We start from the raw sequence: 20,134 nt of genomic DNA, 5'->3' as shown, positions 1-20,134 counted from the left end.
ACCAAATAATATCCACTAATTTGGGTTATTTTTACCAACGATATGCAGCAGTATAAATTGTGGCCAAAATTTCTGAAGAAAAATTAATAATTTGCATAACTTTGTCACAGAAACAAAGAAATATGCGTTTTTTTTTCAAAATTTTCGTTCTTTTTTCATTTATAGCGCAAAAAATAAAAACCCCAGAGGTGATCAAACACCACCAAAAGAAAGCTCTATTTGTGGGGAAAAAAGGACAAAAAATTCATTCGGGTACAGTGTTGCTTGACTGAGTAATTGTCATTCAAAGTGTGAGAGCACCGAAAGCTGAAAATTGGTCTGGGCAGGAAGGGTGTTTAAGTGCCCAGTAAGCAAGTGGTTAAATTATTTATTTACTTGCAAAAAGCGGACTTAGATTTCAGCCGTGTCCATCCTGCACACTTCTCCCAGATAAGAAAAAACTGCATCGTGCTTTTCTTCTATTGTCCTCGAATCTCATTCAGTGAATGGAAGAGTAGTAGCTCAATTGATTAAATGAGACTTTGCACGGCTTCCGTAGACTCTGACCGGAGTGCTGATTATGTAGATTATCCAGGATCAAAACAAGTTTCAGCAGCTGTCTAGATGAGTTCTCTTGTTATGATCGCAGCTTGTTTCGTATGAACGTACTCTTCCGAATCGAGCTTTATTGATAAATCCAGCATTGAAGGTGATGAAAACTAGCAGAGAACATTTATGAACTTCGGCTTCTAAAGCTACAGCAATGCCTGAGACTGTGGGATCCTTGATGGGAACTTTCTGCTCTGTAAGTTGAATTTTTACACAGTGGCTGTGTGCCAAGCATTCTATTTTATTCAGGTCACGATGCTGTTGCTCACCATGAACACAAATCCTCTTTACATGCGAGCTTGGGAAAGGGTTAATGCAGCTAAAAGCTTTAGGGAAGGAATTTGTATGGAAAGCTCTTCACTTATGTTGAGGAATGTCACTTGCCTTGTGCAGATCTCCTTACCTGCAAAGAAAAAAATAGCATATCATTTAGTATTGTGCATTGAGGTTACATGTCAGAAGTTACTGTGACCATTGTCCAGAATTTACCCGCTATTTAGACTGGGTTGCAAAACAGTAGCTAGACATTAACTTGTGTGCATGGACTATGACACCTGTGACAAGAAAGCAAAAAAAAAAAAAAAGTATACAGTATGAAAATCTTTTACTATATGATCGCATTATGAACTACTAGGGAATGCAAATTACATCCTATAAATTATTTTTTACAGCAGTAATATATGTCTGATTAACACAGTTATTTATCTAGAGTGACTTTACAGTGTCTATGTTTGTTTTTTTATTTTACAGCATTGGAGTTGCTTAGTGATTAGTGAAGAGATCCCTTGGGTTTGTTAGATACAGATGTTTGTTCACTTTGCACAATAGTCTATAGAGAGTGTAAATTTTATACTGTTTATTTAGAATTTAGTAAGTCATTTGAGCACTCAAATACGTTAGGCTTTATAAAACAATTCCACTTAAATATCACCTTCAATTCTGCTTCAGTCTATTCGTAAATCATTAATCAAGAACCAGCCCAGCACCTTCACAGTACCCCAAAAATTAGTAGTGGCAGCAGCACAAGGGGCTACCAGATGGGTGCAATGGGGATCCGAGCAACAACATACCACTAGTTTTCATATTACTACTGAGCTGACGATGTCCCTTTTTTTACACGCTTTATGTCTCCCTACCTAGCTGTGGAGGGAGTTTCCGCTCAACGGTTCAATATGGGAGCTGGATTACCCAGATGGAAAGGAGCGGTGCAATGCGTGTTTGTTTCTCTAGCACACTTAGAGCTCTATTTATTGACATAGTCTTCCAAGTTAGTCAAGAGGAAAGACTCAGGAGGGATAGCATCAAGAAAAAGAAAAAAAAATTGAATGCTTAAAGTGGAAGTAAACCCTTCTATCGTTTTCAGTCAAGGAAGCTGCCATCTTGGCCTCTAATGATTCTTCAACTGCCATAATGCTGCACATGTGATCAGTTATGAAACCAGACATTGGATGGTTTGAAAGTTTGGTTGAGAGCACAGCCAATGTGAAAGTTAGCATTTCCGGCATGCCGGGAATGTAAGTGTTTTTTGAAACTGGGTTTACTCCCGCTTTAACCACTTTCATACCGGACCATTTTGCTGGTCAATGACCAGAGGTCTTTTTACAATTTGGCACTGCGCTGCTTTAACTGGTAATTGCGCGGTCATGCAATGTTGTACCCAAACAAAATTTGCGTCCTTTTCTTCCCACAAATAGAGCTTTCTTTTGATGGTATTTGATTGCCTCTGCGATTTTTATTTTTTGCGATATAAACGTAAAAAGACCGCAAATTTTGAAAAAAAATGATATTTTCTACTTTTTGTTATTAGAAAAATCCAATAAACTCAATTTTAGTCATACATTTAGGCCAAATGTATTCAGCCACATGTCTTTGGTAAAAAAAAAGTCAATAACTGTATATTTATTGGTTTGCGCAAAAGTTGTCACATCTACAAACTAAGGTACGTTTTCTGGAATTTACGCAGCTTTTAGTTTACGACTGCCTATCTCATTTCTTGAGGTGCTAAAATGGCAGGGCAGTACAAAACCCCCCCAAATGACCCCATTTTGGAAAGTAGACCCCCTAAGGAAATTGATAAGAGGCATGTTGAGCCCATTGAATATTTTATTTTTTTGCCTCAAGCGATTGAATAATGACAAAAAAAATTTTTTTTTTTTTTTTTTACACAAAGTTGTCACTAAATGATATATTGCTCACACATGCTATGGGCATATGTGAAATGACACCCCAAAATAAATTCTGCTGCTTCTCCTGAGTACGGGGATACCACATATGTGGGACTTTTTGGGAGCCTAGCCGCGTACGGAGCCCCGAAAACCAAGCACCGCCTTCAGGCTTTCTAAGGGCGTAAATTTTTTATTTTACTTCTCACTACCTATTACAGTTTTGAAGGCCATAAAATGCCAAGATGGCACAAAACCCCCACAAATGACCCCATTTTAGAAAGTATACACCCCAAGCTATTTGCTGAGAGGCATGTTGAGTCCATGGAATATTTTATATTTTGCCACAAGTTGCGGGAAAATTACAAACTTAAATTTTTTTTTATTTTTATTTAACAAAGTTGTCACTAAATGATATATTGCTCACACATGCCATGGGCATATGTGAAATGACACCCCAAAATAAATTCTGCTGCTTCTCCTGAGTACGGGGATACCACATGTGTGGGATTTTTTGGGAGCCTAGCCGCGTACGGGGCCCCGAAAGCCAAGAACCGCCTTCAGGTTTTCTAAGGGCGTAAATATTTGACTTCACTCCTCACTACCTATTACAGTTTTGAAGGCCATAAAATGCCAAGATGGCACAAATCCCCCACAAATGACCCCATTTTAGAAAGTAGACACCCCAAGCTATTTGCTGAGAGGCATGTTGAGTCCATGGAATATTTTATATTTGGCACAAGTTGCGGGAAAATTACAAACTTTTTTTTTTTTTTTTTTTTTTTTTTTTTCACAAAGTTGTCACTAAATGATATATTGCTCACACATGCTATGGGCATATGTGAAATGACACCCCAAAATAAGTTCTGCTGCTTCTCCTGAGTACGGGATACCACATATGTGGGACTTTTTGGGAGCCTAGCTGCGTACGGGGCCCCGAAAACCAAGCACCGCCTTCAGGCTTTCTAAGGGCGTAAATTTTTGACTTCACTCCTCACTACCTATTACAGTTTTGAAGGCCATAAAATGGCAAGATGGCACAAACCCCCCCCCAAATGACCCAATTTTGGAAAGTAGACACCCCTAAATTTAGGGGTACACTAGTGAGACTCACAGGTAAAAAAGCACCTAGGCTGTCAGCGACTGTATCAAAACGCTACAAGAAAAACTGTTAGCGATCGCAGGGATCAGGCCTGACTCTGCGAACGCTGCAGTTATGCGTGTTGTGTTTTGTAAGTGACAGTGATCGATCGATACTGCACTTGGGTGGGCTGGTCTGGGCTTGGTGGAGGGGCTAAACGCAGGTGCTAGCAGGTATCTGGGCTGATCCCGCTAACAATGCGTTTTGGGAAACCTAAACTGCTGGCGACGCTAATATAGATATGATCAGATACTATATTACTAAGGGAGGTGTATGCTTTGTGCGTGGGTGTTAGCGGTACTGGCACTAACCTGACGCTGCCTGGGGCGACGCAGACCTTATCTGACCCTCAAACTTATATCACCCGCCGGGTGATCAGGGGGTTAAACCTTTATTAGGTAATAAATGGCGGGTGCCCTGAAACTATAAAAAAATAACTAACCAACCAGCGTCACCTGTAACAGTTATATGGTGATCACTGGTGAAAGGGTTAACTAGGGGGCAATCAGGGGGCTTTATGCGGTAGTATATGGGGGTCCCTGGCGCTATAAAAAGCTGCGGCGAACCTAAATACCTACCTGCCTAACTAGCGTCACCTGTGACACTAATACAGCGATTAGAAAAACGATCGCTTATTAGGCTGGGTTCACACTGGAGCGATGCGGGAACACCACGAATCCGCGGCGGGTTCCCGCATCGCATGCCTCCTGGCGGCAGTTCACACTGCCCTATGCGAACTGCTGGGAGCGTCAGTGAAATGTTAATGACACCCCCAGATCAGTTCGCATATCGCAGTGCGATCTGCAAACTCGGATCGCATGGTGTGAACACCCATGCGATCCGATTCTGCTGCGGACCAAAAAAAGGGTCCCGTGCGAGTTTGCGGCGGGTGCGACGCGAATTCAGCCATACTATCTGTATGGCTGAACTCGAATCGCACAGAGATCGGATGTGATTTGCACTGCAGTGCGGTGCGAATCACATCCGTTCTCATAAACCGCTGCAATGTGAACCCAGCCTTAGTGACACTGGCGACGGGGGGTGATCACGGGGTTAAACCTTTATTGGGGGGGTTAGGGGGGTACCTTAGAACTAAAGGGGGCTAACCCTAACTGCCCTAACAGTTATTACAGTCACAAATGACACCAATGCAAAAAAAAAAAAAAAATGCAATTGGTGTCACTGTGACTGGGGGGGCAGGGGTGATTGGGGGGGTGATCGGGGGGGTGAGAGTCCCCCACCCGCGGGAAGGCAGGGACGTATATATACGCCCATATGCCTGCCCGTGCCATTCTGTCGACGTATATCGTCGTGCGGCGGTCGGCAAGTGGTTAAAGTAGCCAAAGCTATTTTGGCTAAACTTCTACTGAGGATCACAGGAATGCATTTTGTTCTGCACTCCTGTGACTCGTTTTCAGCTGACAGCTGGCTTAAGCTTGAAGTTACAGAGCCAGTCCAGGCTCTGAAAAGATCCTCATCATATGGACAGGATCCACACAGATGCCTGGACAGGTAACTGGCAAGCTGCTGAGAGCCTGAGCCAGACGGTCCCATCCCCCTCCCCAGCTCAGCGCTCCAGTGAGCATTCGAGAGGGGCAGAGCTAATAGTCACCGGCTCTCTGCTCACTGAAGGCCTCTCAGTCTTAGACCTGGTGGGGGACATATGCAGCATCCAGGTGAGTATAAAGGTTTTTTTTTTTTTTTTTTTTTTTTTTATAAGCCTATACTTCTCTTTTACACAAAAGAAGGAAAGTAAGTTAAAGGGATTGTAAAGTAAAACATTTTCTTTTTTTAAAATAACAAACATGTTATACTTACCTCCACTGTGCAGCTCATTTTGCACAGAGTGGCCCCAAACCTGGTGTTCTGGGGTCCCTCGGCATCTGTCTCGGCTTCCTCCCGCAGGTACTTCTCACGTTCATGCGAGCTCCCTCACATGGTGAGAAGCACCTGCGGGCACGCTCCCGTGATACAGCCGGCAGCTATAGCCCCTTGCTGTTTCACACGGCCCCGCCCCCTGGCGCGCTGCGTCATTGGATGTGATTGACAGCAGCGCGAGCCAATGGCTGCGCTGCTTTCAATCCATCCACTCCAGCCAATCAGCGGCCAGGCTGAGTGGCGAAGAGGATGGTGAGGGCGAGCGCAGGACTTTCGAGGGGTCAGGTAAGTAAAACGGGGGGACTGGGGGGGCTGGCAGTGTGAGATGTTTTTTCACCTTAATGCATAAAATGCATTAAGGTGAAAAAAACATTTACCTTTACAACCCCTTTACGTTTGAAAGCAAAATTTAGCTTGTTTATCTTTTCTTCGTATGTCACTGCAACATTGTGAGTGACGGAGGGAGCATGCAGCCTGGCAGGCCCGAAAATGGGAGGAATGAGCAAGCGTGCCCCAGCCCCCCCCATGTGAATGAGTAAGGGATACATAGTACCCCTACCCATTCACCAAAAAAGTAATAAAAACACAGACAGTTTTTGACAATTTCTTTATTAAAAAACAAAACAAAACAGTGTCCACCAATGTAAATCCATAGTCAATCATGACACTCCTGCACCGGCGGAACCCGAAAAAAAAGAGCTCCCCTCATGATGACAACACCGCCCGACCCAGCATGTACTGGTCCGTGACATACTAGGGGGGCAGTGACACCAGTTGATGACACCAGGTGGCCCCACCCTTACCTATAAAAGAACTGTCAAACAGCCAAGGAGGCATTCAGCGGCTAGCCGTCCTCGTGAGCAGAGCTCTTTTTTTTTTGTTTGTCGGGTTCACCAAATTATTATCAAAAAGTGTCAGAAATAAAAACACACACAGTTTTGGACAATTCCCAATTACACTTTTTTGGTGAATGGGTAGGGGTACAATGTCCCCAATACTCATTCAAATGGGGGGGGCAGGATTTGGGGTTCCAGATTCCGATAAGCCCTCTGCCTGCAGATCCCCACAACCACAGCCCAGGGTTGTGGGGAAGAGGCAGAGCCCCCCCGCTCCAAAGCACCCCCTCCATTCCTGGCCCTCTCCTTAACCACTTGAGGACCGCCGTATTGCCATTGTACGTCAGCACAATGGCACAGGCAGGCATAATCACGTACATCTACGTGATTGCCTTCCAGCGGGTGGGGGGTCCGATCGGACCCCCTCCCGCTGGTTACGGCGGTCCGATTCGGTCCAGGAGCGCTCCGTGATGAGGGGATGGCCGTTGGTTTTCGGCCACCCCCTCTGGATCACTCCTGGCCAATGAGAAGCTTCCTCCCCTGTGTATTGTTTACACAGGAAGGAGGAAGTGATGTCATTCTCCTCGGGGCGGTCTTTTTGACCGGACTACGAGGAGAACAGTAAAAGTAAGTGTGCACCAACACTACACTGACATGTAGGTACACACAGGCACACAAACCCCCTCCGATCCCCCCCCCGATCGCCCCCCGATCCCCCCCCCCGCCCCCCCTCCCCCCCCAGTCACAGTGTCACTGATTGCATTGATCATTTCTTTACTGATCAATGCATTCAGTGTCAGTTGTGACAGTAAAAACTGTCAGGACAGTTAGTGTTAGGTCCAGGGTAGCCCCCTATCACCCCCCAATAAAGATTTAACCCCCTGATTGCCCCTAGAGTTAACCCTTTCACCCCCTTTTGCCAGTGTCACTAAGCGATCATTTTTCTGATCGCTGCATGTGTCGCTAGTGTCGCTAGGTAGCTAGTTATTTTTTTAGGTTCACCGCCAGGTTTTTATATCGCTAGGTACCCCGATATACTACCCAATAATGTTTTTAACCCCCTGATTGCCGCTAGTTAACCCTTTCACCCCCTTTTGCCAGTGTCACTAAGCAATCGTTTTTCTGATCGCTGCATTAGTGTCGCTACAGTCGCTAGGTAGCTAGTTATTTTTTTAGGTTCACCGCCAGGTTTTTATAGCGCTAGGTACCCCGATATACTACCCAATAATGTTTTTAACCCCCTGATTGCCGCTAGTTAACCCTTTCACCCCCTTTTGCCAGTGTCACTAAGCGATCATTTTTCTGATCGCTGCATGTGTCGCTAGGTAGCTAGTTATTTTTTTAGGTTCACCGCCAGGTTTTTATATCGCTAGGTACCCCGATATACTACCCAATAATGTTTTTAACCCCCTGATTGCCGCTAGTTAACCCTTTCACCCCCTTTTGCCAGTGTCACTAAGCGATCGTTTTTCTGATCGCTGCATTAGTTTCGCTACAGTCGCTAGGTAGCTAGTTATTTTTTTAGGTTCACCGCCAGGTTTTTATAGCGCTAGGTACCCCGATATACTACCCAATAATGGTTTTAACCCCCTGATTTCCGCTAGTTAACCCTTTCACCCCCTTTTGCCAGTGTCACTAAGCGATAATTTTTCTGAACGCTGCATCAGTGTCGCTAGTGTCGCTAGGTAGCTAGTTATTTTTTTAGGTTCACCGCCAGGTTTTTATAGCGCTAGGTACCCCGATATACTACCCAATAATGGTTTTAACCCCCTGATTGCTGCTAGTTAACCCTTTCACCCCCTTTCACCAGCGATCACAGTATAAGTGTCACTGGTGACGCTGGTTAGCCAGTTAGTTATTTAGGTTCCCCGTCAGGTTTTTATATAGCGCCAGGGACCCCCATATACTACCTAATAAAAATTTGAACCACCTGATTGCCCCTAGTTAACCCTTTCACCACTGATCACCGTATAAGTGTTACGGGTGACTCTGGTTAGTTTGTTTTTTATAGCATTTTATATTCAAATCCGGAAGGCAGTGCTTGGTTTTCGGGGTCCCGTACGTGGCTAGGCTCCCAAAAAGTCCCCCACATGTGGTATCCCCGTACTCGGGAGAAGCAGCAGAATTTATTTTGGGGTGTAATTTGACTTCTGCCCATAGCATGTGTGAGCAATATATCATTTAGTGACAACTTTGTGCAAAAAAAAAAAAGTTTGTAATATTCCCGCAACTTTTGGCAAAATATAAAATATTCCATGGACTCAACATGCCTCTCAGTAAATAGCTTGGGGTGTCTACTTTCCAAAATGGGGTCATTTGGGGGGGTTTTGTGCTATTTTGGCATTTTATGGCCTTCGAAACTGTGATAGGTAGTGAGGAGTTAAATCAAAAATTTGCACCCTTAGAAATCCTGAAGGTGGTGATTGGTTTTCGGGGTGCCGTGCGCGACTAGACTCCCAAAAAGTCCCACACATGTGGTATCCCCGTACTCGGGAGAAGCAGCAGAATGTATTTTGGGGTGCAATTCCACATATAACCATGGCATGTGTGAGCAATATATCATTTAGTGACAACTTTTTGTAAAAAATTTTTTTTTTTTTTTTTTTTTGTCATTATTCAATCCCTTAGGACAAAAAAAATAAATATTCAATGGGCTCAACATACCCATCAGCAATTTCCTTGGGGTGTCTACTTTCCAAAATGGGGTCATTTGGGGGGGATTTGTACTGCCCTGCCATTTTAGCACCTCAAGAAATGAGATCGGCAGTCATAAATTAAAAGCTGTGTAAATTCCAGAAAATGTACTCTAGTTTGTAGACGCTATAACTTTTGCGCAAACCAAAAAATATTCGCTTATTGACATTTTTTTTACTAAAGACATGTGGCTGAATAAATTTTGCCCTCAATGTATGACTAAAATTTAGTTTATTCGATTTTTCTTATAACAAAAAGAAGAAAATATCTTTTTTTTTCAAAATTTTCGCTCTTTTTCCATTTATATCGCAAAAAAAAATAATCGCAGAGGCAATCAAATACCATCAAAAGAAAGCTCTATTTGTGGGAAGAAAAGGACGCAAATTTCGTTTGGGTGCAATATTGCATGACCGCGCAATTACCAGTTAAAGCAGCGCAGTGCGAAATTGCAAAAAGACCTCTGGTCCTTAAGGTATTTATTGGTCCAAGGCTGAAGTGGTTAAAGTGGAGCTCCACCATAAAAAAAAAAATTAAAAGCCAGCAGCTACAAATACTGCAACTGCTAACTTTTAATAAATGGACACTTGCCTGTCCAGGGTGCCCGCAATGTCAGCAGGAGATGACGAGCAATCCCTCGTCTCTTGGCTGCCCCCACCGCCATCCTCTGTCAGGTAATCAGGAAGTGAAGCATTGTGGCTTCACTGCCCGGTTCCCTACTGCACATGCGCGAGTCACGCGGCACGTCTTCACTGGTCCCCGTTGTGTTCTGGGAACTGTGTGTTTCCCAGAACACAACGGGGGGGGGGGGGGATGATCATCTGCGGCTAGTTATGCCAGGAATTGTGGCACTGGAGGGGGGGGAATCCGCTGAGCGGAAGTTCCACTTTAGGGTGGAGCTCCACTTTAACAACCAGCTATTCACTGTGCCCTGACTGGGCAAAGCTTTGCCCAATCAGGGCTTAGAACGCACTGTGCAGTGCATTGTGGGGCACTCGGCGGGCTCAGCTCCTCAAACTGTACGTCCAACTCTACTAATTACATGACATTGTCTCAACTTTTAAAAATTGTATTTAGTGTATCTTGTTAGTAAAGCGGTTTTGCAAATATGTACTGTATAGTGTAACATATTACAACTACAGTTATTCTACAGGTTCTTTACTTTCAGGGAAAGGATTTTTTTCATTTTAATATGTGTCTCGGATAAAAGCAACTTGCATGTTTTTCTTTGGGGAAATGTAACACTAATGCCCGTACACACGATTGGAATTTTGGTCGGAAAAAGCTCTGATGGTTTTCCCAACGGAATTCGGACGGGATTTCGCTCAAGCTGTCTTGCATACACACGGTTACACCAAATTCCAACCGTCAAGAACACGCTGATGTACAACACATACAACGGGACTAGAAAAAGGAAGTTCAATACCCAGTAGCCAATCGCTTCCATCTCGTAGTTGAATCTGAGCATGCCTGAGTTTTTGCGTGTCGGAATTGCATACACATGATCGGAATTTCCGAGCGTTTTTCCATCGGAAAAATTGAGAACATGCTCTAAATTTTTTGCATTAGGGGGTTAAAAGGATTCAAAAAGACAAAGTTACACTTTAAAGTGTCAGGAAGAAAAAATTGTGTTGATCACAGGCAGGGCAGGACTTAGGGTGCTGGGGGCCCCTGGGCTTGAGTCATTTTCGGGCCCTACCTTCTATACATTATCGGATTTATCGGCGTATAACATGCAGCGGCGTATAACATGCACCAGAAGTTTAGGAGGGGATTTTAAGGAAAAAAACTTACATTTAAATGCCCATCAATGCACCCTTATCAGTGTCCATCTGCAGCCTTGCCCATCCATCTGCAGCCTTGTCCAGTGTCATTGCAGCTTTGTCAGTGTAGCCTTGTCATTTGCAGCCTTGCCCCAGTGTCATTTTTTAGCCTTGTTATTTGTAGCCTTGTCATTGCAGTCTTGACATTTAAAAATGGAGTCGCCGAGATACATCTTGGCGGCTCTCGGGTCCTGTTGCAGTCCCGAGCGGAGCAGAGAGTATCCGAGTGTACTCGGCTTGGCTCACGTTCACACCCAGTCCCTGTGTTGTGTCCATCATAGGGCGGGACTGGGCGTGACTGTGAGCGGAACTGAGCCGAGTACACTCGGCTATGTATCTCAGCGGGGCCCCCTATTTGGCGGGGCCCATGGGCTTGAGCCCAGTCAAGCCCAATGGTAAGTCCTGCCCTGATCACAGGAATAAAGTTCCCCCTTTGATCAACCTGTTCTTCAAGTAAAAAAGAATCTATTTGCCATGTCCAGAAATTAGTTCAAAAGTGGTTAGCACTTCTACCTAACAACACTAGGGTCAGTGGTTCGAATTCCAACCATGGCACTACCTGTAGGGAGTTTGCATGCTCTCCCTGTGCCTGCGCGGCTTTCCTCTGGGTGCTCCAGTTTCTTCCCACACTTCAGAGACATGTGTATGTATGTAAGTTGGGGACTTTAGATGGTAAGCTCTTTGAGGGCAGGGATTGATGTGCATATACTGTACATGTAAAACGTTGCATAAATTGTCTGTGCTATGTAAATATCTGTAATAAATAAATAGTAAGCTTTTCAAATGTACTGATTCTCTCACTAACACACTTACATTTACACACTTTTAAACGTAATTTTTTTACCCTGTATATCCACTTCCCGACCGGTGCACAACGAGGTACGTCGGCAGAATGCCGTGGACAGGCATATGGGCGTACAGGTACGTCCCATTAAGAATGCCGCCATGCCATCACATGTGCGCCGCTGGTCGGGACTCCCGTGAGTCCGATCGCGGGTCCCGCAGACTTGATCGCTCGGGAATACCCGCAAACGTCTCACGGGGAGATGCGGAAGTAAACGGCATCTCCCCGTTCTGCCTAGAAACAAGTGACACTGATCTCTGCTCCCTGTGATTGGAGCAGAGATCAGTGTTCACTAACATACAGCCCAGCCCCCCACAGTTAGTAACACGCCCCTAGGACACCCTTAACCCCTACACTGCCACCCCTTAGTTAACCCCGTCACTGCCAGTGTCATTTACACAGGAATCAGTGCATTTGTATAACACTGATTGCTGTATAGATGACAATGGTCCCAAAAAATGTGTCATAAATGTCTGATGTGTCGGCCATAATGTCGCAGTCACAATAAAAATCGTTGATCGCCGCCATTACTAGTAAAAAAAAATTATTAATAAAAATTCCATAAAATTATCCCCTATTTTGTAAACGCTATAAATTTTGCGCAAACCAATCAATAATCGCTTATTGTGATTTTTTTTTTTTTTTTACCAAAAATATGTAGAAGAATACATATCGGCCTAAACTGAGGAAAAATAATGTTTTTTTTATATATTTTTGGGGGATATTTATTATAGCAAAATGTAAAAAATAATGCGTTTTTTTTTTCAAAATTGACGCTTTTTTTTGTTTATAGCACAAAAAATAAAAACCGCAGAGGTGATCAAATACCACCAAAAGAAAGCCCTATTTGTGGGCAAAAAATTTTACAGACTCATTTTATTATTGCGTAACTAAATCAACTCCATTATCTGGGAATTGTTTATTCCTTTGCTATTACCTACCCATTTTTCTCTACATACTTTATTGTGCTCTATACATAATATGCAGAACTTGCTGTAAGCTCAGGTTCACACTGAGCTGCGGGAATGAAGCCGTGTGAGTTCAGCTGAACTCGCATGATTTCACTCCCGCATGTCGGTCCCGATTTCGGCCACGATTTCAGAGACATCTGTGCAAGAGGTTTTTGCACTGATGTCAATGTAAATCGTAGCCCAAAATCGCAAAAAGTAGTACAGAAACTACTTTTTGAAATCGGTGCAGCACTGCAGATGTGGCATTGTACCGATTAGGTCGGTGCCATTGACGGAAATTGCCGCCGGTTTGACATGCGATTTCACATGTCAAATTGTATATCAAAACTCTCCAGTGAGAACCATGGCTAATGTTTATATTTTGCTTTGAGTGCATTGTTAGTGCCATTTACATGTATCTGCATATGGCAAAATGCAATAAAATATTTAAAAAAAATTCATTTTTATGTCTAATCCCCCCAGCTGAATGAGTTTAAAGGCAACATTGGAGGAGCTTTTGAAGATATTTTGGAAGAACGGAGAAAATCCAGTGATTTTCGATATGCCATTAGGAATTTTACTCCAGTGATATACAAAGATCTTACTCTATGTAAGCCAAGTGTCATTAAAAAAACTGTCATGGATTCTGATCGGATGCAATATGTTATGAAGCAGGTAAGCCCCTTCAAAATAATTAGCTAGTATCCTTATTGCATGGCTGCATGTGGGATTTTTATCTTTAGGGATTCTAAAATGTACTCTGAATACTGACTTTTGTTGGTGCAAGAGTTTAAGTGACTCTTGAAAAATAAAATCAATGAACAATCCCATTACTCTTAATTACGCTACTTATTTTATTCAAGTATACATTTTAATTCACATATTATGTAGGTTGGAATTTAGTTTGCTGCCCTACCAAAAATTATTGTGGTGGGAAGGCACAAATTCGAAAAGATTGCATTTTTATAATAACCTCTAGATAAGCGGGCAATGTCTGCTTAAAACTAGGTCAAAGAAACTGCTGGTTATCATAAGGTAGAACTGTTAGAAATTCTGTATATAGCCCTACAGAACAGACAGCGCATATTAGTCCCATTTCGGATCCTAGTTCTATAAATCTGTTTCTTGTAAGTGGTTTTGTCAAAATATCTGCAATCTTCACCAGCAGCTCTGATCCACTTTTGTTTCTCCTGAGTTGGGGGTCTTTGCATTTCTCCCATTAATCTGACTCTGGTTTTAATGCGAAACAAGCAACATAGGATAGATGTTTGGCTGGGATGTCTTTCTTACTTCTGGTGGATTTCCTGATTGACTCCTCTTGTGGCCTGTTTTTTTCTTTTACAGCATTTGTATTGTCTGTGTTAATTTCTATTTCTGTGTCACTTTGTTGCATATCTTCATGTGACACTGATGTGGAAATCCCCTTAGTTTGAAGTGTTTGTGTTAGTTTATGAAATTTTGAACACACTGAAGTTTCATCGTAAATTACACTTCTACTGATGGTTACCTTGTTTGTGTCTTGGTGTAGAATTCTGTATCCCTTTTGAGATTTACTGTAACCCACAAGTACATCTTCCTTTGCACAATCATCCCATTTTGTAATTTTTATTTTTATTTTATTTATTTTTTTTTTTTTTTGGGATGTGCACATAGGCTTTTCTTCTAAATATTTTTAGATGGTTCAAATTTGGTGCTTTTCCATTCCACAGATGATATGGAGTTTTCTCAGTTGATTGTCTAGGTGAATGATTTGGAGATAACATGCGGTAACAATGGCCTCCCCCCACAGTATGTGGTTGGCATATCTGAATCAAACAGCATGGTTCTCCCACTCTCACATACAGTACGGTTCATTCTTTCTGCAACCCTGTTTGTTCTTGGTTGTATGTTACAGTAGTTTGAAATATTATGCAATGATTTATGAGAATTAGCTGTGTGTTATCACCTGTATACTGTATTCAGTTCCATTTTCTGTGCGCAGTACACTTGGCATTTTGCTAAATTTGTTGCTTACTTGACCCAAATACTGTTCAAGTTTTTTCTGATAGTTCACGTTTGTCGTGTAACAGATATCAGACGAGACCCTTTGTTTCTGGTATGGATTTTAGGGGAACCCCACACCAAAATAAAATAAAAAAATGGCAATTGCCGGCAATGTGTGTGGTTTTTTTTTTTTTTTTTTTTTTTCATTCAGCTGTCAGCGGGGAAGCCCATTGACAGCTGATGACTTCCTGGCCCCACTCCCTTAACAACCAGCTTTGACTGTGCCATGATTGGGAAAAGCTTTGCCCAACCAGGGCTTAGAATGCACTGTACAGCGAGCAATTCATTGTGGGGCTCTCCACTGGTGAACATCCTGGCAAACATCCTGCAAGTTTAGGTGTTCACCGATCAGGCGATGTTAGGGCCAAACTACAGATATAGTGTAGTATACCTAGAGTAATCATCTATAAAATGAGATAATACCTCTTCTTTCCTGGAGTAAATTTTTCCATTGGACCAAAAAGATCTGAATTAATTAAGTCCAGAGCTGTTACTCTGCTTTAAAAAAAACTTTTCTTGTCATTTTTCCTTTTATACAGCTGCTGCATTTCATTGTTTGATCACATGGACTAATTTTATTACACTTACAGTCTTTGTCAGTTAATTTCTATCAGGAATTCTGTGCCCAAGGCGTCTGTGCCATGTTTGAATGCAGTTTGAAAGTTTTTTTTTTCTCTTTGACAGTATTTTTTTTTTAACAGAAAAGTTTTTATTTATCTCCATAAGAGAATTGAACAGTTTATATACAGAAAACCAAAACAAGAAGTTAACAAAACAAAAAAATATATTTTTTTAAACATTAATGCACATAATTCCATTCAATACAATATATAGGATAAGTCTCCTTGGCAGTATTAACCACCTCACTACAGTTCTGCTAATACAGTTTATCTGTTATATTAAGCTATGCAAATAAGGTATCTCATTTTGTGATGGCACAACTGTCATCTTGGAAGGTCACTACATTGCCTTGTTTTGTGAGCTTTTTCATTGACAAAAGATTTGTTTCAGTAGCAGGGACATACAGAACATTTTTCACAGGTATCTTTCTGGTGACACTCTGGGAAATAGCTCAGTAAAGAAAATCATCTCCTGTTCCTTCTGATTCCATTACTTGCCCATTTTCTGTGGTGATTTTTCCTCTTTTACTCAGGTCAAGGTTAATAAAGAAGTTCCTGTCATTTGTCATGTGACTCGAAGCTCCTGAATCAACACACAATGCCTGCAAAGATTGATTGAAAAACATATTCATTGTCTGAAGCAAAATTAGTTTCATCCTTTTGTAGTTCAGTTTGTTTTTGCATTATAGTTTTCTAGATTCTGCAATCTAAAAGAGAAGAAATAAAAGATTTTCATGTCACAGCACTACTACTCAGTGGTTTACCAGAAAGTTATGAAATACTTGTCACAGCACTTGATGCATGTCCAGATGATGAACTGACATTGGAATATGCTAAGGGAAAGTGATGGTAAAAGTGACAGTGGGTCTGTGCCAGAGACATGAGCTCCCACTTGTGGTTGTTACCCCTGAAGGAGCCGCTTCATGTTTTGGGTCCTTTTTACCCTGCACTAGTGATGATAAATGCCTAGAGGTAATCAGATGACACCACGACACACCTGAGAACATCTTAATGGACTTTAATGGACTGCAACGTGCTACCAGTGATCACTGAGGGGTCTGACTCACTCAGTCTCCAAATGCAGGAACAGTCTCTTTCTTACAGTTTTATCCCTCTTTTCGGGTGAGGAGAAATGTCCCTCCCCAAAAAGGATATTACGCTAAACCGGTAGGTAAATAAGCGTACTGCTAAGTGGAAGAATGGGTTTGACAATAAAGTTGACAGTTCCTCCACTCAGGACAGGGCCTCTATAAACAGATGGAATTACCATCCTGAGAAATTAATCAGTAATCTAAAAAAGTAATTGGGACCAAAAAAAAACAAAACGATATTACTACTGTAGTAAAATACTGCTGCGTTAAAATCTTCCTCTCCCAATGTGTGTTAGGCCGCGTACACACGCGGGGACTGTCTGCCGAAACTAAGTTCGTCAAACAGTCCGCTCAAACTTTTGAATGAACGAACACGCCCACACACGGCACTTTTTGAGCGGACAAATACGGCAAACTTTGTTCGTCGTACTAAGTCCGCGCAACTTTTGAAATGAACGGACTCGCCCACACACGAGGCAACAGTCCGCTCATTTCGAGCGCGTGTGCAGGTAGGCGGAATGGAATGTACTTAAAGGGGAACCCCAACGCCGAAAAAAATCGGCGTGGGGGTCCCCCCAAAGTCCACAACAGACCCTTGTCCGAGCACGCTACCCGGCCGGCCAGGAAAGGGGGGCGAGCGAGCGCGCCCCCCTCCCGAGCCGTACCAGGCCGCGTGCCCTCAACATGGGGGTGCCTTGGGGAAGGGGGGGCCGCGCGGCCCCCCCACCCCAAAGCACCTTGTCCCCATGTTGATGAGGACAAGGGCCTCTTCCCGACAACCCTGGCCGTTGGTTGTCGGGGTCTGCGGGCGGGGGGCTTATCGGAATCCGGGAGCCCCCTTTAATAAGGGGGCCCCCGGATACCGGCCCCCCACCCTATGTGAATGAGTATGGGGTACAATGTACCCCTACCCATTCACCTGTAAAATAAAAGTACCCCAAAAAAAAACACAACACACGAGATAAAATATTTTATTGCACAGCTCCGGGGGTCTTCTGTCTTCGGGGGTCTTCTCGCCGGACTCCTCCGCTATCTTCTTGTAGCTCTTTTGCTAGCGGAGGAGTCCGGCTTTCTTCCTCCCCGCCGCCGGCCTCTTCTCCCGACTTCGGGGGTCTTGTCCCCCTCTTCGGTTCTTCTGCCGGGCCACCGCGCCTTCTTATAGCTCTTTTGCAGGCGGTGGCCCGGTCTTCTGTCGCCGCCGCCTTCCGTTCTTCTGCCGGGCCACCGCGCCTTCTTATAGCTCTTTTAGAGGTGGTGGCCCGGTCTTCTGTCGCCGCTGTCGCCTTCCGGTCGGCTTCCGTTCTTCTTCTTCTTCTCCAGGAGATGTTGACCCGTCGCTCTCTCCGGCCGGAATGGCAGAGCCGCGCTGTGCGGCCACTTATATAGTGACAATGGGGCGGTGTCACATGTTATATGTCACATGGGTTGGTCACATGGGTTGATGTCACATGGGGACTATGACATCGTAAGGGGGCGGGGTCACCATGTGACCAACCCATGTGACATATACCATGTGACACCGCCCCATTGTCACTATATAAGTGGCCGCACAGCGCGGCTCTGGCATTCCGGCCGGAGAGAGCGACGTGTCAACATCTCCTGGAGAAGAAGAAGAAGAAGAACGGAAGGCGACCGGAAGGCGACAGCGGCGACAGAAGACCGGGCCACCGCCTCTAAAAGAGCTATAAGAAGGCGCGGTGGCCCGGCAGAAGAACGGAAGGCGGCGGCGACAGAAGGCCGGGCCACCGCCTGCAAAAGAGCTATAAGAAGGCGCGGTGGCCCGGCAGAAGAACCGAAGAGGAGGACAAGACCCCCGAAGTCGGGAGAAGGGGCCGGCGGCGGGGAGGAAGAAAGCCGGACTCCTCCGCTAGCAAAAGAGCTACAAGAAGATAGCGGAGGAGTCCGGCGAGAAGACCCCCGAAGACGGAAGACCCCCGGAGCTGTGCAATAAAATATTTTATCTCGGTACATTGTACCCCATACTCATTCACATAGGGTGGGGGGCCGGTATCCGGGGGCCCCCTTATTAAAGGGGGCTCCCGGATTCCGATAAGCCCCCCGCCCGCAGACCCCGACAACCAATGGCCAGGGTTGTCGGGAAGAGGCCCTTGTCCTCATCAACATGGGGACAAGGTGCTTTGGGGTGGGGGGGCCGCGCGGCCCCCCCTTCCCCAAGGCACCCCCCATGTTGAGGGCACGCGGCCTGGTACGGCTCGGGAGGGGGGGAGCGCTCGCTCGCCCCCCTTTCCTGGCCGGCCGGGTAGCGTGCTCAGACAAGGGTCTGTTGTGGACTTTGGGGGGACCCCCACGCCGATTTTTTTCGGCGTTGGGGTTCCCCTTTAAGTCCATACCAGGCGGCGGGGCCCGCGACGTCTCCTTCGCGGGCCCCGCCTACCTGGAGACGCGCTCGAAATGAGCGGACTTTCCTCCGAGCGGGAACAGTTTGCTCATTTCGAAAGTGGCCTACACACGGGCGGACTGTCTGCTCAAACCAAGTTTCAGCGGACAGTTTTTCGGAATTTCCGAAAAACTTTGTTCGTCAAACTGTCCGCTGAAGCCCCACACACGAGCGGACTGTCCGCTGAAACACTGTTCAGCGGACAAAGTTGAGCGAACAGTCCGCCCGTGTGTACGCGGCCTTAGTGTTACATCATATAGAGGTAGATCAGGCAGGCACCTTTGCTAAATTGTGTCGATGTGAAGAAAATAAATGGACACAAGGTAACTGTGGAAATATAATTGTTATTAAAAAAGGCTTTTCAAGAAAGTATAATTAAAAGTTATCTCTTAAATTACTTTGAAAGGGACGGCATGCAGTTGGATTAATTTGTGTCACATCTTCCATCCAGTTCAAAAATTATTATTACATCACAGACATGTGTGCCTATACTTGTCCACCTGCCTTTTACTAAGTAATACAGAACAGTGGCAGAAAGAGAGACTAAAGTCATGTACAGCTGTGGGTAAGGTTCTCCTAATGTGTGTGTGTGTGTGTGTGTTTATTAAATCATAGACATGTGTGGCTCTCCTGATCTGCTGTACATGCCCAGGATCAGGGTTGCCAACTGTTAGCAAGTTTACTGACAATTTGTAAAATCAGTGACTTTTACAGCTGTCTGTAAATATCAGGTGCTGATCATTTGTCATGCTGCATTGACTTAATCTTTATTTTTCATTTCCAAATACAAAGACAAAATAGTAGACAAGTCTGTATCCACTTGTGAGCAAGGTATGCAATGTAAAATCACTGACAATCTCTACTCTGCTCCCTTGAGAGACGCAATACCTTAAGCTCCCAAATAGGGAGACGTGTTCTAAGTCCAAAAAACAAAAACAAACAGAAAATACAAAGCACCTAAGGGAGGGATCAGATTATATGAACCGTCATACATCAATAACAGACCAATAATAAAAAATAGGGCAATTTGTAGGCTGTAGCTACATGTATAAAGAAAACAACAAAATGT

At 44.2% G+C, this 20,134-nt stretch overlaps 1 protein-coding gene across 1 annotated transcript in view; it reads left to right on the top strand.

Moving 5' to 3' along the window:
* Window positions 1–469: 469 nt before the first annotated feature.
* The window catches only part of LOC143987449 (dihydroxyacetone phosphate acyltransferase-like), a 135,474-nt gene continuing 115,809 nt past the window's right edge, over window positions 470–20,134 (top strand). The window contains exons 1-2 of the mRNA XM_077486159.1: window positions 470–784; window positions 13,397–13,588. Of these exons, the coding sequence (XP_077342285.1) occupies window positions 743–784; window positions 13,397–13,588 (234 nt within the window). The 5' untranslated portion in view covers window positions 470–742. The remainder of the gene's footprint in view (window positions 785–13,396; window positions 13,589–20,134) is intronic.

Source organism: Lithobates pipiens, unplaced genomic scaffold (assembly GCF_037356315.1).
Source record: "Lithobates pipiens isolate NorthernLeopardFrog02 unplaced genomic scaffold, aLitPip1_a1.2 Scaffold_18, whole genome shotgun sequence".
NCBI lineage: Eukaryota > Metazoa > Chordata > Amphibia > Anura > Ranidae > Lithobates > Lithobates pipiens.
This window is presented reverse-complemented; position numbering and strand designations above follow the sequence as displayed.